The 21,879-nt window shown below is 41.9% G+C and overlaps 1 protein-coding gene across 1 annotated transcript; it reads left to right on the top strand.

Moving 5' to 3' along the window:
• The first annotated feature begins 12,775 nt into the window (after nt 1-12,775).
• LOC128526454 (membrane-spanning 4-domains subfamily A member 4D-like) lies at nt 12,776-20,676 on the top strand. The gene is given in 6 exon segments (XM_053498312.1): nt 12,776-12,856; nt 12,958-13,068; nt 13,561-13,617; nt 18,922-19,071; nt 19,355-19,462; nt 20,348-20,676. Coding segments are annotated over 6 exon segments (687 nt in total). The 3' UTR covers nt 20,528-20,676.
• Nucleotides 20,677-21,879: the final 1,203 nt, after the last annotated feature.

The raw sequence follows: 21,879 nt of genomic DNA, 5'->3' as shown, positions 1-21,879 counted from the left end.
TCCAAAACACTTGTAAACCAAATTTAATTTTCCCATAAGAAATAATAGAAACTCAAATTAATCGTTCCACAGCCCCCAAAAAATAAATACATAAAAATAATAACACAAAAGTAAAAATAAAACAAATTACCCTGCACTTTACAGTAAAAATGAATCCCGACAGATAAGTGTTTTCATTTATGTGCGCAGACGCTGTGTATGTGTTTGGAATCAGCCTCTACCGTCTTCCTCTTCTCATCTTACATAGTAAACCTTTCTACTTTTTTTGAGTTTCACACAAACACACACATTAATGGAAAGACTGTTTTGTCAAAAAAAATTGGCAAGGGACATCGCTGATACTCGTATGAGTGCATACTAACTAAATCATTGCTGTAAAGTAAAACAAACAAACAAATGAAACTGCACTTTACCTTTGGAAATGATTGCGACAGAGCAATGTTTCTGTGTAGGGCAGAACACAGAAACACACACACTAAAGGCGAGATAGAGAGAGAATGTGTGAACCAGCACGGTGTCAAATTACACGCGCTTACACACATAAACTAAAGATTTTCTTTTGCTTTACATGCGCACTGTTCACACGCACTTACAAACACAAAATAAAACATGATTTACGCACACACACGTGGTCACAGTGTTATAGTAAACAGTAAACATGTGCACGGATGTTGATTATACCAGTAAGAGATGCGCACTAAGACCCAGCAGGGGAGACAATTACCCACAATTCCACAGCAAAAGAGAGAAAAAAAACTGTTGGCTCAGTTGTGATCATGTGACGCTTAGCGTCAAAACAAGAAGCGCATGTGTGATACATGATACTCGGTACTTGTAAACCAAGACTTGTTCGTTTTCCAAGTCTAAATAAAGTTAGATGCCACGTGCCATTTTTAAATTACTAGGCCATGGAATGTGGCTGGAGTTTCAAAGGTGTAAATCAAAAGCGAGAAAATCTTACCTATACAAATAATATGCAGTATAATCATGGCCATTTTAATTTGTTATTCGTTTGCACTTTGTCTGACATTGAAACAAAATAAATTATCTTACATTTTTTATTGTCTTTTATTTCCTTTCTTACAAATTTATTTTTTTTTAATTTTGTTGTATTAAATGATATTTATGCAGTATCAGCAGGGATTCAAAGATTTAGTTTTACTAACTTCAGAGATTTCTTTGTACCAAATAATATTTATGCTGCATATGTTTTCACTTTGGCTGGCGCCAAAATATTTTGTCTGTCACTTGTGGAAATGTTCCAGAATATTTTTTCAGAGATTTTGTTGTACCAAATGATATTTATTTTCCAGTTTTACTTTATTATCCTGACATTAGTTCAAGATCAGAAAATAGCAGAACTAGTTCAAGAGCTAGAACAAGAGCAAATAAACAAAAACTATGCTAAAGAGTGTATATGCACAGTACACTATCCAAAATAATGCTGTGCACATTGCTTTTTCTCAAAATACTGTTATTTAACCCTCATGTTGTGTTTTGGTCAAATTTGGCCAATTTACAAGTTTCCTCTTTAAAATGTGTAATAATTTTATCCATTTCTCATGAGGTTTAATTACTTTTTTTACACATGGCATTTGAACACAAAATACATTTTAAATATTTTAAGAAACTTTTGTGTGTTTTATGGAACTTTCATACACTCATGGTGGTTCAAGTAAAAAAAGACTGGCCACTGGAAATGAATACGTACTGTAAGACTATATTTAGTATATTTAACAAAGTTCAAGCACATTTCTACACTTCTTTTCCACACCTCAACATGCAGGTGTCCTTGAGCAGACACACACACATATACTATATATATGTATATATATATATACAGTATATATATATATATATATATATATATATATATATATATATATATATATACTGTATATATGTGTGTGTGTGTATATATATATGTAGTGTGTGTATATATATATATATATATATATATATATATATATATATATATATAGCATATACACATACAGTGTTTGTTTCACTTCAGACATTTTTGGGACAGGAGGGCAATTATATTGGGGTGATAGACAAACCTCATTTTGTGTTTTCCATGTAATGGTCTCATTGTGTACAGGTTCCTCGTATTTGGGGCAATCCGAAAAAAAGAGAACCTTTTTCAATGTGGCATCAATTTCAACATTCTGTGGGTATAAAAAGCTGTTATTGTCAGTAAGTCTTTTCAAGTTCATCATTCAAACAGCCATGAACACACAATGTCACTAAGCGGACGAGCAGCACCACCTGGCCATGTCGCGCCTTCGGGTCGTTGGCAGGCAGTCAGATGTTGCTTGTGAACTTAGTGTGTCTCAAAGTGTCATCAGCAAACTTGCTTCAAGACAAAACTACTGGCAGAGTTCATGACAGATGCACAACGATGACCAGTACCTAGGGACCTACGCATTTAGACATCGTTATGCAACTGCCACACAGCTGCAGGCCCATTTACGAGATGCGAGGGGTACTACGGTTGCAAACCATTTGCAACCGACTCCACCACTTTGGCTTCAATTCCAGACGACCGTTGCAGGTGACTTCACTGACACCAAGACACCGCCGTGAACGCTTGCATTGGGCATAAGACTATGTGACCTGGACAATACAGCAGTGGTCTACCGTCTTGTTTGACAAATAATTGTCATCAGCGTTGCTGCGAGCGATATGCAGAGGTGCAACAGTCTGGGCAGGCATCACCAGTCAGCGCAAAACAGATTTGTTTTTTGTATATGGCTCAGTCACTGCATGTTCTTACCTCAGAGACATCATAGAACCCATCATCATTCACCAATTCCGCCAGCACACCCCTAACTTTCTGTTCATGGATGATAATGCTCCACCACATCGTGGCAGAATTGTCACAGCTCGACTTCAGGAAGTTGGAGTGCCTCATATGGTATGGCCATCAATGCCCCCTGACCTGAGCCCCATAGAGCACGTCTGGGACCAGTTGAAGCAGACATATAAAGCATTAAATGGTCTTTCGTCTCATACATTATTAGTAATAATCAAACTTTTACTTATTTAATTTAAATGTAGAGCAAATAGGAAAAGCACTCATGTAAATAACAATATCCCTAACTTATTGTAAGTAGTGTATATCCAAAGCCATATTTATATATAAATATATATAGGAGTGTCTAACACCTAGTTAGGATCAGTGAGTGGGACGAGTGGAAGACCACCTTCAACACACCCTCTGGTCACTGAGTATCTAGTCATGCCCTTTAGGCTAACTAATTTAGCCTAAAGGGCAGGAATTTTCAAGGCCCTGGTCAACCATGTCCTCAGGGACTTCATCAACGTCTTTGCCTTTGTTTACCTGGATGACATGCTCATCTGCTCCCATTCCTTAGAAGAGCATGCAATACATGTCTGCCAGGTACTTCAGCGACTTCTTGAAAACTCTTCTTCTTGAAAAAGCTCTTCGTCAAAGCAGAGAACTACAGTTTTGTTTCTGGGTTTTGTCGTTGCCCTATCAAGGATCTAGATGGATCCCGCCAAGCTTCGAGCAGTGACTGACTGGCCTGTTCAAACCACCCAAAATAACTTTCAGTGTTTCCTTGGTTTAGCTAATTTCTACAGACGGTTCATCCATGACTATAGATCGATAGCCGCTTCACTCACCTACTTGACCTCAGTTGAGACTTCATTTCCCTGGACTGATCAGACAGTCATAGCATTTTGCGAACTATTTTGTGAAAGAACTGGTTTACCTGGGCCCTATTTCTCCAACAGCCTAACCCTTCCCTCCAGTTCGTAGTGAGGTGGATGCTTCAGACTCTGGGTTAGGAGCAATACTATCACAGAGGTTCTGAAGGACAAAAAGCTGCACCCGTGCTGCTTTTTCTCTCACGGACTCTAATCCGCGGAAAGGAACTACAACATCGGTGATCGAAAGCTATTGTCAGTGAAGTTCGCGCAAGAGGAGTGGAGGCACTGGCTAGAAGTGAATGAGATCATTTTTAGGCCCACTGATTTTTTCCCTTTTCATGCTTCCTCTGGGCAACATAATCTGTAAGCATGGTATTAGTTTTTTACTGTTATGCTGATGACACACAGTTATGTCTCAGCAAAACCTGATGAGATAAACCAGCTTACTAAAGTTAAGCAATGTGTGCAGGACATATAAAATTGGATGCTAATTAACTTTCTTTTGCTTAATCCAGATAAGACAGAAGTTCAAGTCATAAGACCGCATACAGCTACTGTAAAAGTAAGATTTTAGGTCACACTGTAACTTTAGATGGCCTTTCTGTTCCATCAAGTGCAACGGTAAAAGACCTTGGTGTGATTATAAATTCCAGCCTTTCATTTGGAGCTCATGTAGATAATATTAACAGAATAGCATTCTTTTACCTTAGAAATATTGCCTAGATAAGAAATATATTATCGCTAAACGATGCAGAAAAACTAGTTTATGCTTTTATAACCTCTAGGTTGGACTGTTGTAATGCCCTACTGTCTGGTTGTTCAACTAGGTGCATAAACAAGCTTCAGCTAGTCCAGAATGCAGCAGTGAGAGTCCTCACTAGAACCAGAAGATACGAGCACATCACACCTATCTTATCTTCACTTCATTGGCTCCCTGTGAAATTCCGCCTTGATTTTAAAATACTACTTTTGACATATAAAGCATTAAATGGTCTCGCACCGCAGTATTTGAGTGAACTGCTAGTGTCTTATGATCCGCCACGCTTACTTCGAAGGATGCAGGCTGCTTATCAGTACCGCATATTATGAAAACTACAGCTGGGGGCAGAGCTTTTTCTTATAAAACCCCAAAGTTATGGAATAGTCTTCCAAATAGTGTTCGGGACTCAGACACAGTCTCAGTGTTTAAGTCCAGGCTAAAAGCCTATTTATTTAATTAAGCATTAAAAAAAATGATTTGCCATGGGTAAAGGAGCAGATCTGGGGGACTCATGGACGTAGAATATTATGGTGAACTGGTATGTTTAGATGCTGTCCTCCCCACTCTCATTGATCACTCAGGTTTGTTGACGGTAAGGTGATTGCAGGGAGCCCTCATGTCTGTGTTTGCCTGACCTAACTGTTATCTCTCCTCTTCTGCTCTCTTTCCCGCTCTTTCTCTTTTTCTCTCTCCCCCTCTCTCTCCTTCCCTCTCTCTGTTCAGCTACACATGTCGTTCCTGTGTGCCAGTGATCCAGACTCCCTCTGCCCTCCAGACCTGTCTGACCCATCCTGGTGCCCCGCTTCTGGTTGGAGATCTCATCACATGGATGCCCCATGTGTCTTTTTGGGATGCGTCTCGTGTCTGGGGATGGTTCTCTCTACCTAAAAAAAGGTTCTGGCCTCGACTGGTGTTGGTAGCTGTTTCTCTGAGGACTTGACTGTTCGATAGTTCAGGACTGGAACTTCATACAAGTTTACCTGAGTTTTCAATAACTAACTGGACTTTATATTAACACCAATTAACATAAACTGTTATGCTGAACTGGCTGCCAACTAACACACAGTATGAATGCAGATCAATTCCTCCTCTCTGTTTTACCCAAATGAGGATGGGTTCCCTGTTGAGTCTGGTTCCTCTTAAGGTTTCTTCCTACTACCATCTCAGGGAGCTTCTCCTTGCCACTGTCGCCCTCGGCTTGCTCATCAGGGACATTTTGATTTATACACATTCAAATTCTATACTATTGTTAAAAGCGCTATACAAATAAAATTAAATTGAATTGATTTAATCACCCATGTTTTTCGGCTCCACGGACTCCCAGTTTGCTAAGCAATTCTGGACAGCCTTCTATAAATTGATCGATGCAGCGCCTAGCCTATATTCGGGTTATCTTCCCCAGACTAATGGTCAGTCGGAGTGGGCTAACCAGGACCTGGAGATGGCCATTCGTGTATGACTTCAAAGGAGCCCCATTCCTGGTGAGGGATGCTTCCGTGGATTGGATACGCCCACAACTCTTTACCCACAGCAGTTACTGGCCTCTCTCCCTTTCAGTGCTGCCTCGGATACCCACCTCCCCTGTTCCTTTCGCAGAAGGAGGAGGTCTCGGTCCCTTCTGCTCATGCCTTCATTTGTCAATACCAAAGAACGCGGCAGAATGCGTCAGACTGTCTCTGGGTTCAAGCTGCAGAATCCATCAGACTGTCTCTGGGTTCAAGCTGCAAGCCGAACAGCGCTGCTCCAGGGCACCACTCTGTCAAGTAGGCCAAAGGGTCAGGTTATCTGTCTGGAATATCCCCCTCAAGACCATCTACCGCAAACTGTCCCCCAGGTTCTTTGGCCCATTCACGATCATTAAAGTCTTCGAGAGTGCCTGCACTGTCAGACTTTGTCTTCCTTCCACCATGCACTGGATAAACCTTCCTTTCACGTCTCCCAGATCAAACCTGTGGTCTCTTGCCCACTAAGTGAACCCACCTGTCCAGCTCCACCTCCCCAAATTGTCAATGGTGGTGAGGCATTCAGAGGGCTATGACCCAGAGAAGAGAAGCTGGATTCCTTTTAGATTCATTCTAAATCCATCCCTTATGGATGACTTCCACCAACAACACCCCTATGAACAAACAAAAACGCCAGGTAGCATCCGTATGAGGTGGGGTACAGTCACGAGCCAGCTAGATCAACCCAGCACCTCCAGATCCTAAGACTACACTCCAGTTCTTCTCCCTGCATGCCTACCTGTCACTAGTGCACACCTGAACCTGATCAACTAATTACACCCCTGGCTTTATAGGCACGCTGAGAGAACCATTCAGGCACACTCATGTGCCTCACGTCTTTTCAGGCAAGTGTTTTTTTGTCTACCCCGGCCTGTTATCAGCTCTGCCTATTCCCCAGATTTCTCTTTTGTCACAAAAGACCCCTGCCTGGTAAAAATGATTGTTTTTATTCTTTGCTTCTCCTTCTCCACAAATTGGGTTTCATCCTGTGACACGAGCAGAACTCCATTTTCACTGAGAAAATCACGTCGCTGCATTCCACCTTCCATTCTTACGTCATAGCCCTGCCTCCACTCTCGTCAATAGAGGCTTCCCCGCTCTTTCACTCACTAATGTCTGCAGGATGTAAACAGCAAAAAGCAAACTTTAAAACTTTTTACAAGAGCTGAAGTTGATATATTGTCATTGTCGCAAAGCAGCTTTACACAATCAAAATAATTATTTAAGTCTGTATGGAAAGTGTGTGTGCATGAATCAAAATGAACAGATTGTCCCTGGTGAGCAAGCCATGGGCGACAGTGACAAGGAAAAACTCCTGGAGATGGTAATAGGAAGAAACTTGAGAGGAACCAGATGAGATGCACCTGCAGGTTATAAATAGGAGTAAACCGGAAACATTCCTCAAATTGATTTTGTCTGAAGGGACGTCCGGTCACGTGGGCAGTGCAGAATTGGAGCGCAGCATCTCGTTCCCGCCTTTTCAGGGAACAGGGTTACAGCAAAGTAACCTGAGACGTTCCCTTTCAAAGGCTACACTCGATGCTGCGTGAAAACGCTATGGGAACGAGAATACCAACGCCGCGACTGAGTCTGTGTAGTAGCGGCCACCCCCCAGTTGCGGCCCCCATAGCATATAAAGAGCTGCTCTGACTTAAGCCACTGGCCGGTGCGGTGGACGTAAATCTGAAGACCACGTACTGGACACAGTAAGTGAAGTCTCTCCTGCTCCGGAGCTGTAAAAGGCGGTGGACAGAAGGCCTCAAGAACAACAGGGTGCATGGTTGAGAATGGAACTTTTGGAAGATAGTTCTGGTGAGGATGCAGAACAGCCCTGACTAGCCCAGGGGCAAAGTCTAGGCAGGATGGGGAAACTGACAAGGCGTGCAGATCTCCAACTCTCTTTAGAGATGTAATGGCCATCAGAAAAAACATCTTAAGGGTCAGAAACCTGACAGGCGCTGACTCTAGAGGTTCGAAAGGGAGACCTTTGAGCACGACAGATAAATCCCATGATGGGACAGTGGCTCTAGTGGGTGGCCTCAACCGTTTAGCTCCACGGAACAATGAAACGGGAAATTAAGGGGGCTTTCCCACCGTTACCCCATCAGTCGGAACGTGGCAGGCTAAAATAGCGGCTACGTACGTCCTGAAAGTACTAGGGCACAAGTCCAAGGACAACTTTTCCTGCAGAAACTCCAGTACTGAAACAATTCGGCAGTGAACTGGGTCTACCTGCTTCGTCATGCACAAATACATTCCATTTGAAAGCGTAGGCTTCTCTAGTGAAGGGAGCCCTAGCATTTAAAATAGTGTCAATAACGCTGACTGAAAGACCAGCTTGACTTAGTTGGTCCGGTTCAAGGGCCAAACGTGAAGGTTCCAAAGCTTGGGCCGGGGGATGAAATATTGTCCCCTGCGCCTGAGACAGAAGATCCCTCCTCACTGGAATCACCCATGGTGAGCCGTCGAGGAGAGATATTAGGTCCAAGAACCACACTCTGGTCAGCCAACAGGGCGCTATCAATAAGAGGCGCAAACGCTGTTGATGGACCCTCGCCAGGACTCCCGGGAGCAGAGCTATTAAAGGAAACGCATAAAGGCGTAATTTGTCCCACGTATGGGCCATGGCGTCCAGACCCAGGGGAGCTGGACGAGTCAGAGAGTAGTAGAGGGGAAATTGTGCTGTCTCTTGGGAGGCAAAGAGGTCCACTTCTGCTGTAAAGAATTTTTCCCAGATCTGGCTGACTAGATCCCAGATCTGGCTCTCTTGGGCTGGACGGCCATCCAAGACCGCACCCCAGCCGGTGAGGGAAGCGTCTGTCGTTAGTATCTTGCGACGACAAGACGGGCCTAGAGTGGGACCCAAAGTCAGGAACCGGGGTCTGAACCGCATAGAAAGGGTACGAAGTCCTTTGCGCGTAACCCTTATTTGCCTTCGAGGATTGGCCCTTGCATGAAGTCCCCTGGCTCTTAGCCACAACTGAAAAGCTCTCATGTGCAGAAGGCCCAAAGGTATCACTGTGGATGCAGCTGCCATGAGGCCTAAACATTTTTGAAAGTGATGTACAGTCACACTCCGGTCTAGCCTGATTTCCTTCAGGGCGTTGAGAATGGATTCAATTCGAGCAGGAGACATTTGTGCCCGCATAACGACCGAATCCCAAATAACACCCAAGTATGTTGTCCTCTGAGCTGGAAAGCTGGCAAGAGCTGGAAAGAGAATGAGATTATTTTAATAGCAAAGATTTTGGCATCAAAACCAAAATCTCTGCTATTAAAATAATCTCAAGCGGGATCAACAGAAACGCGAAATGGATCGGAAACATCACCAATTGGAAACAAAAAAAAAGGCCGCCTCAGAACTGCAGTACCCTACTATAAACTTATATTTTCAGATTTTACACATAAATATCAAGATTTAAACATTGATTGGATAAATGACTCTAATAAAAAAATCTTTACTTTAATTAATGACCAAATCCATGGACAAACAAAAGCATTTAAAAACCTTGAAATCGACCAAAATGCTGAATGCATAAAAAACTTACAAAATAAAAACCTCTCTGAGAACATTCGAGAGACATCCTGGCTGGTGGCTGTAAGAAGACTCCCAGTAAGAGCAGTAGTCAAATGGAGCTGCTTTGTTAAGACGACCACGTGTCCCATGCCAGGATGTGAAGAGATTGAAACGCTTGAACATTTTCTCCTCGAATGTTATCGCTCTAAGTAAGTGTGGGACAAAATAAGTGACATTGGTACAAAAATTTTTTAATTAATATGAAATCTGTGTTTTATGGCATTTATAATGGAAAATTCAATCAAAATAAATATGATGTTTTTTGGTATATAATATGTGTAACAAAATCAAAACTTTGGAAAACACGCTCTAATAAGCGTTAATTGACCAACAATTTGTGTCTAGTGAAAAAGTTGTTAAAAGTATTCAAATACATCTGAAAAAACAAAGGACTATAAACAAAACATTGGGGGATTCTATTATGTGGGATGCATTCTCTTTATAGAAGTGGACTCTATGAAATATAACAATTGTTAATTTTTGTTTGCAAATTTATTTATTATTATAATTATTATTATTGTATCATTAATTATAATAATAATAATTGTCAAAAAAAAAGGAAAGAGAATGCTTTTCGCAGCATTGAGTCTCAATCCTAATGAATGAAGATGAGCTAGGACGACATCCCGATGTCGAAGCGCTAGCTCCTGAGACTGGGCCAGAATGAGGGTGTCGTCTATGTATTTTAAAATACAAATGCCCAGGAGTCGCAAGGGAGCCAGGACTCCATCCACATGCATGCACTTTGTGTATGTGCGTGGTGATAGAGCTAGACCAAATGGAAGGACCCGATATTGGTAAGCTTTTCCCCCGAAAGCGAACCTCAGGAACTTTCTGTGTTGTGCCAAAATTTCTATGTGTAAATATGCATATTTCAGATCTATTGTCACAAACCAATCCCTTGGTTAAATTTGTGAAACAATGATTTTGACAGTCAACATCTTGAATTTGTACTGTTTGAGATAGCGGTTTAGTCCGCGAAGATCTAGGATTGGACGCAGCCCCCCGCCTTTCTTGGGGACCAGAAAATAACGACTGTAGTAACCTGACTCTATGTCTGGAGGGAGAACCTGTCCTATGGCCCCTTTTTCCAGCAATGCCAGCAGTTCGAGAGTCAACAGATGCGCCCTTTCCGGTATCACGGAGGTGGTAACCACGCCATTGAAACACCGAAGGCGATGTGCAAAGTGAATCCTGTAGCCCTTTTCTACAGTCTTTAACACCCAGGGAGATATGCTTGGCAGTAGCTTCCACACTGCCATCTTCTCCGAAAGGGGCACAAGTTTTAGCGTACTGTTGGAGGCCGGTGTTGTCCGAAACACTAAAGGCGGCGGAAACTGAGCACCAACCCCCTGGGGGTGCCAGGGAGGGCGTCTTCCTATATGTGCAAAGAAGCGCCAGCTTGACCTGCTGCTTGAAACGCCTTCCCTACCAGGGTAAAAGAAGTTCTACACGGCTTGGAGGGAAGTGTTGGCTTCTTTAATGAGGATTTTGTCCCAGGAGAGAGAGAGCCAGCGAGCGTCTCTTCTATCTGAGGCATCATCATGTAACCATGTGCTTTTGCATCAATGATATTCACATGAAAAGAAGTCGATGGTACAAAAATATGGGATGAATAAGGCTTGCTCCATGAACGAGTTAATTCGTTGTGGAGGTCGTCAAAAAAGGGAAGAGAGCAACGTTGTGGCTCCATCTCCTGGCCACCCGACAAAAATCTGTCATCTAATTTTGAGCGTTGGGGGAAGGTTAGCTCCTGTGGCCAATCAATGTGCAGTCGCTTGACTGCAGGCGTTATGACTTCAAGCAGCTCCTCATACTCTATCTTCCTTAGAGGAGCGTTCTGAGGTAGCTACTTCCATTTCCACAGAAGCAAGAGAGCAAGCCTCTTTTACACACTCACGAGAAGCACCGGAGTGCGCTTGTGAAGTGGAAGGAGAGATTTCGCAATCGGAAGAGAGGGCGAGAGAAGGGAGGGGAGACTCCGTCTCGCGCGCCTCGGCCAGATTGGTTTGTAATCCCCAGGAATGCAGCGCGGCTTGTGGCTCTCTAAAGAACGCAAGGCACTTTCATGGAAAAAAGATCAGTGTTCACAGCCTCCTTTAAGCCCTTGGAGAGAGTGACTTGCCCCCAAACACTTAAAGCAAAAAGTGTGGAGATCGCCCTCCCCGAGAAAATTCTTACACGGAGGGACACATCTAGTTTTAAACTCCGCCATTATATCGGTGGGTTAACCCTTTTCTTTGCTTTTTAATTTTTAATTTGCTTTGTTTGTGACTTCATGCAAGGGCCAACGTGCACAATGCGGTCATGAAGACAAAAGATCTGAGGAATGTTAACGGTTTACTCCTATTTATAACCTGCAGGGACGTCTCATCAGACAACGTCACCTGACCGAGGTTATAAAAGCCAAAATTTGGCGTGTTTGATACACACATGCTTCACAACCGGCAACACAAAAAGATGTTCCCATAGTGTTTCCACACAGCATCGAGTGTAGCCTTTGAAAGGAAACACAGAAACACTTTATCTACAAATCAAACACCATCGTTGTTTATCACATAAAATATCATGTTTTTTTCATTAAAATTGTTAACCTCTAACTTTGCCTACTTATGGAATAACCCTAGTATAGCCCTAATTTTAAACTGAAATGTTTAAAATGAACAAAAAGATTTGTTGATGTGCTTTTGTTATGGTAAAGGCTGCGTCCGAATTTGTGAAATTAAAGATCATAGGCTGACTCATGTCTAACCAAAATGAGGGCAGTTAGCCACAAACACATGTTTGAGCAGGTGAATTAAAGAGAAAACTCAAAACCTCCACTGGTTCAAACGCAGCCAAGCAGCATAAAACGACCAACGTGTCTCATCAGGTGAAAATCTCTATTTTTTTGTTGTTGTTATTATCATACATTTTCTACACATACTGTAGATTCATGTTGTTATGTTCAGGTCAAATAAATTACATTTACATTAAGTTACACTGCTTAATAGAATTTTTTTTATGTTCGAGTTGCAGTTTGCTTGAAACAAAACAAGCCAACAGCTTTAAGATATGGTTGGGTAAAAGAAGGAAACTAACTAAATAAATAAATAATAATAAAAATAAAATAATTAATGAATGAATTAATTAATTAATTAATTAATGGATAAATTGTATGTACTAATTGTATGTATTCTTATACACTGTACATTACGGCTTTGAAAACACTTCTTAAAATTCTTATGTCTGTTTCTAGAGATCCAACACCTCTTCCTCATCATGAACCCTGTAACAGCTCCACCTAATTACCAACTCTCCCAACTCACAGCTTTTATGAAAGGCGAGCCCAAAGCATTAGGGGTAAGATACATTTATTCCAAAATGTCTTTATGGTAGTTTTTAAATAAAGGTAAATATTTTACCTGTAAATAAATCTATTTGTATTTTTTTTTTTTCCATAGACAGTACAGATCATGATTGGCATTTGAACTTTTTTGTTTGGTATCGTTTTATCCACATCCAGTATTTCGCCAGGGTTCATCAGTGGAATCACTCTGTTGGGATCACTTTTCGTATGTTATCTTTCCACATTAACTTCTACAAATCATAGCCCATAATATTGAAGCATGGTGGCATTAGCATTATGATGACAACTGATTCTGTGACTGATGTCCTCTTTAGCCTGAACTTTTTTTTCCTTTATTTTGTGCAAATTTTTTTTCATTTTTTATTTATTTTGGAAATTCTGTTAGTTAATTAGTTAGTTTTATCACTGTTGCTTTAAACATTGTTTAAAGTTTAGTGGATAAGATGATTTATACTTCACTGTTAAATTAAAAGTTTAACTTCACAGGAATTCCCATAAAAATGCAACTATTAATAAAAGTTAATACTTCCTCTTCTTCTTCTTTTTATTATTATTATTATTAATAATAATAATAATAATAATAATGTATACACCTGATGCCTGATTGTAAGACTAAAGAATATTATGCAACCCTATTTATAATATTGCTTATTTGTTAGCATTTGATAAACACTGTTGTTTCTTTTGTTTTAAACAGTTTATATCTTCTGGCGCTCTGTCAGTTGCTGCAGCAAACAAGTCTAATCCCTGTGTGGTATGTAAACATGTACTTATAATTTCCAGTTTGTCTTTTTGCTATTTAGCCATTTTTATAAAAATTTTAACAACGTTGTTTATGTTTTATTGCAGTAGGATGAAAAAAAAGGTCTTGGGTTACTTTGCTGTAACCCTGTTCCCTGAAAAAGCGGGAACGAGATGCTGCGCGAAAGCTCTATGGGAAACGATTCCTCGTGACCGGTTGTGAAGCACGTGTGTGTCAACCACGCCAAATTATTATTTTGGCATGTATAACCTCAGGCAGGTTACGTCAACCGATGAGGTGCACCTGGAGGTTATAAATAGGCATGAACCGGAAACACCCTCAGGTCAATTTTGTCTGAAGGATGTCCAGTCATGCATGCAGTGCGGCATTGGAGCGCAGCATCTCGTTCCCGCTTTTTCAGGGAACAGGGTTACAGCAAAGTAACCCGAGACGTTCCCTTTCAAAAGCTACACTCGATGCTGCGCGAAAGCGCTATGGGAACGAGAATACCCACTCCGCCGCAATGCAAGTGTCTGGACCCCCAGGGTTGTGTAGTGTGCGCACAGTACCCCCAAGGAGTCTTAGACATAATTCTGGGATTCTGACTCGAGGCCCAGTAAGCCTGGCATCCAACCATGAAGCCTGACAGATGTCTTGCGGAAAGGCAACCTGCTGCATGACGTACTGGAAGCCCCTCTTGCCAGAGCAGTTGATGAGGCAAGCGAAGTGTGCGACGCGCCTCATAGGCTTGGGCACTAGTATCTCTAGCCCGACTCGTCTAATAGCAGCTGCCCTTCGGCCGCGGCCCCATGACGTATGAAACCCTGCTCTAATTTACGGCCCTGGCTCAATGCAGAGGTGTGCTGTAAATTGAAGAGCATGAGCTGGACACAGCGAATGAAGTCTTTACTGCTCCGGAGCTTACAGCGGAGGACAGAAGCCTTCGACTGTGGAGGATAGTTGGGCTAGAATGTAAAGAATCCCGAAGGAAAGAATTTCTCCTGTCCTCCTAGGCTAGGGCACTAGCATCTCTAACCCGGCTCATCTATTGGTGGCTGCCCTTCGGCTGCGGCCCCAAGACATGTGAAATCTGCTCTGATTTACGCCATTGGCTAGTGCGGTGGTGTACTGTAAATCCTAAGGAGCATGAACTAGACACAGTTAATGAAGTCTTACTGCTCCGTAGCTGTAACGGCGGAGGACAGAAGCTTCGAAGACAACTGCGGAAGATAGTTGGGTAAGGATGCAGAATAGCTCTAGCTAGCCAATGGCAAAGCCTAAGCACAATAGAAAGGCTGATGAGGCCCGTGAATAAGCCTGCAACTAGGGGGTGCTTTCCACCAGCCCCATCAGTCAGGACGTAGGCGAGAAGCACCTACGTATGTTCTGAGTGTACTAGGGCAAAAGCCTGAGGTCAACTTTCTTGCAGAAGCTCCAGCACTGAAGCGGTTCGGCAGTGGACTGGGTCTGCATGTTTCGCCATGTCCTAGAATGTAAATGATCCTGAGGGACAGAATTTGTCCTGTCCTCAAAGCAGAACCTAGTGCACTAGTCTTCTTAGCGGCGCGAGCTTAGTCTGCCCAGGCAATATTTACAAGACTGCTGTAGTTTTCCACGCTAGGGCATGTTAACCTCCTGACTGCTGGAGGGAGTATTTAGGGGGCCAGAAATAGAGTCATCGTTTTGGGGCAATTGATGTGCCACACGAGCAGATGACCTCTCCAGATCCCTTGGGCCGGGCGACCATCTAAGGCCGCGCTCCGGCCCCTAAGGGAAAAACGTCAGCCTCTCTAAAAGGTGCATGAACTTCGACACTCCGTCACGGTCCTGAGGCCTTTCTCCTCTCATTTAACATGGTCCTCAGGTCCATTCTCCTCGCGACGGCTCATAAAGCGCGGCGAGCTCCACCCCGATCTCCACGCGGAGGCGCTCGGCTCGCCACACTCTCCCTCTGAACCTGCCGCCTCGGGGAGGCCAGAGCTGGTCGGAGCTGGGTGGCCAACAACTCCGCCTGTTGAGCACGGCGGGAAAGGAACCTCACAAAGGCTTCCTCATTCTATCTGGGGCATCATCGTATAACTATGTGTATTTGCACCCACGACATTAGAATACATCAATGTCGTTGGCACAAACACACGGGATGAGTATGGCCTCTCCCATGAACGGGTTAACTCGTCATGGAGATCACCAAAAAAGGGGAGGGAGCGCCGATGAGGCTCCTCCCTCCGGCCACCCGACAGAAACCTGTCACCTAGTTTCGACCGCTTAGGGAAGTCTTGCTCCCACGGCCATTCATGGTGTAAGCGCTCAACAGCGCGTGTCACTACCTCTAATAGCTCCTGAAACGCCTGCTCCTCTCTGGAGGGGTGCTCCGAAGCGATAGTTTCCAGGTCTGCGTAAGCGAGAGAGGAAATTTCTTCTGCTACTTCACAAGAGGAGCCGGCGCGCTTGAGAAGTAAGCGGCAACGGCACACGATTCGGCGAAAGAGAAAGAGAAATTGCTCTGCTGTACTTCCGCCAAATCAACACGCGAGCCCCAGGAATAAGCTGCGGCTCGTAGTTCCATTTTAAAGAAGGCGAGCCAAGCACGAAGGACTTTAATAGGGAGGAGATTGCAATGCTCACATCCTCCCTCAAGCCCAAGGACAGCGTGCTTTTCCCCCAAACACTCAACACAATGTGTGGAAATCGCCGTCCGGGAGACACACGGATAAACGCATTTCCTGCAAGAATCAGCCATGGTAAGTAAATAAATAAATTTATTACTTCCCTGAAGGTCTGCTTACACACCGCACACACCACAAGACGGATCCTGAAGAGAAAATGATCTGAGGGTGTTTCCGGTTCATGCCTATTTATAACCTCCAGGGGCACCTCATTGGTTGACGTCACCTGCCTGAGGTTATACATGCCAAAATATTTGGCGTGTTTGACACACACATGCTTCACAACCGGTCACGAGGAATCGTTTCCCATAGCGCTTTCGCGCAGCATCGAGTGTAGCTTTTGAAAGGGAATATCCATTTACTCTTGATTATTTGTATAACAACAAAACAATTCTTAATTTCTAAACTGAAAAACTTAACATGTTAAGTGTAACTCAGTTAAAAAAAAAAAAAAAAAATAAATAAATAAATAAATACACTTTTGGGGTGTGATTAGTTCTTGCATTTCTGTGTACACAGTGGGAAATTTCCCTGCAAAAAAAAAAAAAAAAAAAGAAAGAAAACGCAATGAGCACTATTGCCTATGGTGTACAATTAAGAAATGGTCAACAACTTACTGAGAACTGTCTTACATGAAGTACAGCGATATACTGTACATATAAAATTACAAAAATGAGGCATTGTAGAATTCAAAAATCTTAAATAGTTAAATTTTTAGTTTCATTAACTCAATCAAATATTTCATTTCAAAATCCCATTTTCTAAATTGCTTTATTTCTCTCATATTGCAGACATTTGCTACTGATTAATTAAAACAAAGACACATCATACTCTCTGCACATTTGGTTTCATTACATTAAAGTTCCTCTCTAACCCCTGATCAAGGGCATTGCATGGTGTGTGAAACAAGGGATTGTACAGATAGTGCACTAGCTTTTCATTTAAGCTTATTAGCTTTTCACTATTTGGGACTTAACCCTGAACTGGTAAATTAGCTGGTATTCTGAAGCAGAATAAGTGAAAAAATATTAAATAAATCTCATGAGTTTCTCAGGACTGTGCTCCACCTCTATGGTTTATATTCTCCTTACCCTTTGTCTACATAGTAATAGTAAAAATTACTAAGTAATATAAGTAAAACTATAAGTAAGATAACTAATGTCACCCATTATCTAGCCAAACTGTCAGTAATATAAACAAACTGTTATGTGGAACGGGTTCAGTAGCTTCTCTACGAGATGTAATAATGTTTATAAGAGCCTTTATGCAGGACTTCTGAGTGGGTCGACGAAATAGAAATGTTTAAGAGTTCTTGTGACACGTCTGGGAAGACCTTCCCATTCTGAGATAGTGTGGGTTTATTAATTGAGACCTTAATAGAAACTAAAGATAACACAAAACAAAGCTTCTGTCTTCTTGAGACTGGAGGGGGATTTTAGAACAAAAATTAAAGTTCTCTTGTGCATTCTGGATGAGTTAGCCCTTCTAAGGACTTATGTCTTATTTATCTTTTTATAACTTTTTCTTTGAATATAGAGCACATGGTTATTAGATGGCGTGTTGCCCCCTCTCTCTCTCCCCAGAACGCCCACTTCTTGTGTGGACTTGGGCTTGACTGGGTCTTTGTCACGCGGGAAATGGCAGAACGATATGAATCCAAGCGCGGATAATGACTGTATCGAGATGTGGGGGGGCGTGGTCGGAGGCGTGAGCGAGGGTCGAAATGCCGTGAGTCCGTCGGCGAAGCGTCAAAAACAAAACACAAAGCGAGAGCCGTAGTCAAAAGGAATGCGCGAGGTCAAAACCGGGAAGACAAGCAGCGAGGCAAAGCGAAACCAAAAGGACGAGAGACAGGGGCCGTAAATCAAAGGGGGAAGCGTGAGTCGAAACCGGGAGATCAAAAGGCAGGCGAACAATCAAAATCGGCAGGCAAAAAATCAAAAACGAGAGAAAACAAAGCGAGGTCGTAACGTGAAAGGCAATGAAAGAAAACGCGAGAGAATCGAGGTATAACTACACACAATAATCCAGCGATCTGAGCAGCGCGCAGCGCGTGCTTAAATCACTGGGATAATCAGCGGAGGAGATGAGAAACAGGTGTGTGGACGGGGCGGAAACGGGGGCGTGGGAAAGAATGCATGACAGGCTGGGGGAAAACATGGGCACGTGGGTAAGGTGACAGCGTGGAGAAAAAAAAGGAATACGAGGCAGACAGGGCATAAATCATGACAGTCTTTGTCTTTGCTTTTGTCGTTGCCATTACTTTGGCCCTATTACGACTATCTGCAGATCTGCCCATTCTGAATGGTGAAGAGTTTCACTTCACGGATCTGCATGTTGCAAATTAACAAATCATAACCTGTGGATAATAAATAATGTTTGTGGAATTGTTTGATGAAAGCAGCATCACACTCAAGGTCATGCTGTTCTACTGAATATAAGCGTTGCTGTAATGCCTTCAGTACTTGCCTTTATGCTTATGACCATCACAACCGTGCTGATATTAGGTACAGCGGCATGACATTAAGTGTGATATTTCTGTTATATTAAATTAACATCTCCTGACCAATTAGAATGCAGAGTTTTAAATAAGTATATATAAGTGTTTATTCTGTTATACGTTACTGTTACATATTTCCTCTTTTGTTAGGTGAAAGCTGCACTGGGAATGAATGTGGTCAGCGCTGTGGCTGCAGGTATAGCTCTCATTCTGTTTGTAGCGGATATGATAAGTAGGTCATGGTGTCATCTCTATTACTATGACAGCAACTACCATTGTGATTATTTCACTGCGCATCTGGTACGTATTTCACTGATGACACATAATGTTAAATTCTAATTGGTAACAAGCTTTAAATGTTAAAGTGCTTTTAAAAGTGTTTGTACACTAAAAAAGAAAAGAAATGTATTCAGTGGCATTTTTACGCCTCTTTATGGAATTTCCAACCATTAACATTCTTCTTCGTCTTCTTTTTCTTATTATTATCCCCAATCCCCATTAAATGTAAATCTACTTACTTATATACTTGCTTACTTACATACCTTTACATTTTATTTTCTCCCTGTATGTCTGTCTGGGCCAGTGGAATGGAATCTATGGAGTGCTGTTTGTTTTCTCTCTTCTTGAGTTTATCATCTCTATCTGCACTTCTAGTTTTGCCTGTAAAGCCACCTGCTGCACTGAGACCACAGTAAGTAATATTTATTATTACAGCATTACAATATGCATATGATATACATATAGAGTGGAACTTTGGATTGTGAGTAACTTAGACTGCATGCATTTTGCAAGACAAACAATTTTTTAATAAATTCAACTTCATAAACGTGCGAGGCCTTGACATACAGTACGAGTACTGTACATATATGTTTTGTCTGTCAATGGTTCTTTTCGCTTGTGCGCTTGCCCCCCCCCCAACAAAAGGCACTACTTCGGGGTGTCCGGAGAAGACCACAAAGTCCTTAGTTGTACCGTCTCAGGCAGGAAGTCTCCCAAACCAGGAGGTAGGGCTGAAACTAAGTCTTCAAGCCTGGAAAACACAGGACAGATGAAGTCCTCAATCCCAAGAGGCAAGGCACAGATGAGATCCTCGACCCTGGGAGGCGGGGCACAAATGAGAGCCTTGAACCCAGCAGGTGGAGCAACCTTAAGAGTGGCTCAGGTGGCCAGTGCTCACTGCAGGGATCCACATCACACCGCGCACCATCACACTTTGTCTTAAAGGGTGATAGTGTATATACAGTATGTGATGAGCTGCAATGTCTCTTAAATACTTTGAGTTTAATTGTCTACATGTGTGGTTATGTAGTTCTTGTTCAACATCTTCACATGCAGTGTGTCATTATCAAGTTCACCTGTAGTTTCTTTTTTCTTTCAACCTTGAGAAGTGTTATTTTATTAATTTAAAAAAAGAAAAAGTTACCCAACATACTGGCTGAAGCATATTCATTAGCCATTTTTGAATAAGATAAAATGCAGTCTAACTGCCTGAAGTAATCAACCTTTATTATGTAAAGGGTGTTTAAACAAAGTTTTAAGTGTTCTGATGGTGTTTTACAAAATCTTTTCCTTACAGGTTATATATTCACAGCCAATGAATCCACAGCCAATGTATTCACAGCCGACAAATTCACAGCCAATGTATCCACAGCCAATGAATCCACCACCGATGAATCCACAGCCGATGTACAATCCTGCATTCTACAATCCACAGGCTCCACAGGAATCATCTTTAGTTACCTACAACAAAGTTTAAATCATAGTCTGGCTATTTTCTTAAACATAGTGTACATCTGCAATCAAAACCTGCTTCTATCTCTTCTCTTCTACTCTTTCGAGCTTCACATTGTTTATCACAGTCTAACAATCACTTATCAATCGTCTCTAAATACATTTGTTTTATGTAATGGGCGCTTTCTCTTTGGTATAATGCATTTAAAAATAATCTACTCTGTAACAACTTCTATACATTCTTTTCTTTATATACAAAGAAAGAGTCAAGTCATTTTGTATAAAATTAAAATGTTTGATTCATACCACAGCACTCCTGAGTTATGGTCAGAAGATGTTGATTTATTTTCTGCAGCATCATCTCTGACAGTTGTACATCTACTTATCACTGATTCTTATAGGTAAATGCCTAAAGTGATCACCCTATATATATATATATATATATATATATATATATATATATATATATACACACACACAGTCGAACCTTGGATTACAAGCATAATTTGCTTTGGAAGTGGGCTTATATTACAAAACATTCGTACATTGAAGCAAATTTTCCCATAAGAAGTTCCACAGCCCCCCCACCCAAAAAACAAAAAATCATACAAAATATATGTTTCCTTTTATGCGCGCAGGTGCTGTGTGTCCCGTCTCCCCCTTCTCATCTTACCCAGTAAATCTTCCTTTTCTCTTATTTGAATTTTACACAAACACACACATTTTGTCAGAAAAATTATCAAGGAACATCGCTAATGACACTCGCGTGAGCGCATACTAACAAACAAACAAACAAACAAAGGAACCTGCACTTTACCTTTGAGAGGAATCACAACAGGGCAGTGTTTTTTTATCTAGAGCAGAGTGTGTGTGTGTGTGTGTGTGTGTGTGTGTGTGTGTTAGTGATGGGTCGTTCATGAACGATTCGTTCTTTTCGAATGAATCTTTAACGTGACTCTTAGTGTAGTAGTACACTTAGAGTAGTCTCGGAGAGTGATTAGTTTATTTTCTACTGGGCATCTTTTTACGTGAATAATATTAAAAAGCGTTTACAACAAAAGCGTCTACAACAAAATGCAACCTGACCTACTTTTAACAACAATAATATGTTGTCAGGCAATATTCTATTCTACAATGAACTAAAAGTAAAGTTACCATTTTGGAAGATATGTATGATGATAATAGTCTAAAGTCCTTTCAGAGTATTAAAACTCAATATAATCTTTCAGGTAACCCTTTTACTGTATTTGCGTTTTAAATCGGCCCTTTACAGATGTGGCCATTAAGACTGTGTGTGTTTTCCCCGCGAGATGCCGCAATTTAGCGCGCGGCGTGCCGCGACTTGCCATAAGCAAAATTCGGGAATTTAAATAAATG

The sequence above is a fragment of the Clarias gariepinus genome, chromosome 6, assembly GCF_024256425.1.
Source record: "Clarias gariepinus isolate MV-2021 ecotype Netherlands chromosome 6, CGAR_prim_01v2, whole genome shotgun sequence".
Lineage (NCBI taxonomy): Eukaryota > Metazoa > Chordata > Actinopteri > Siluriformes > Clariidae > Clarias > Clarias gariepinus.
Note: the sequence above shows the minus strand (reverse complement) of the source record. Positions and strands in the feature narration are given on the sequence as shown.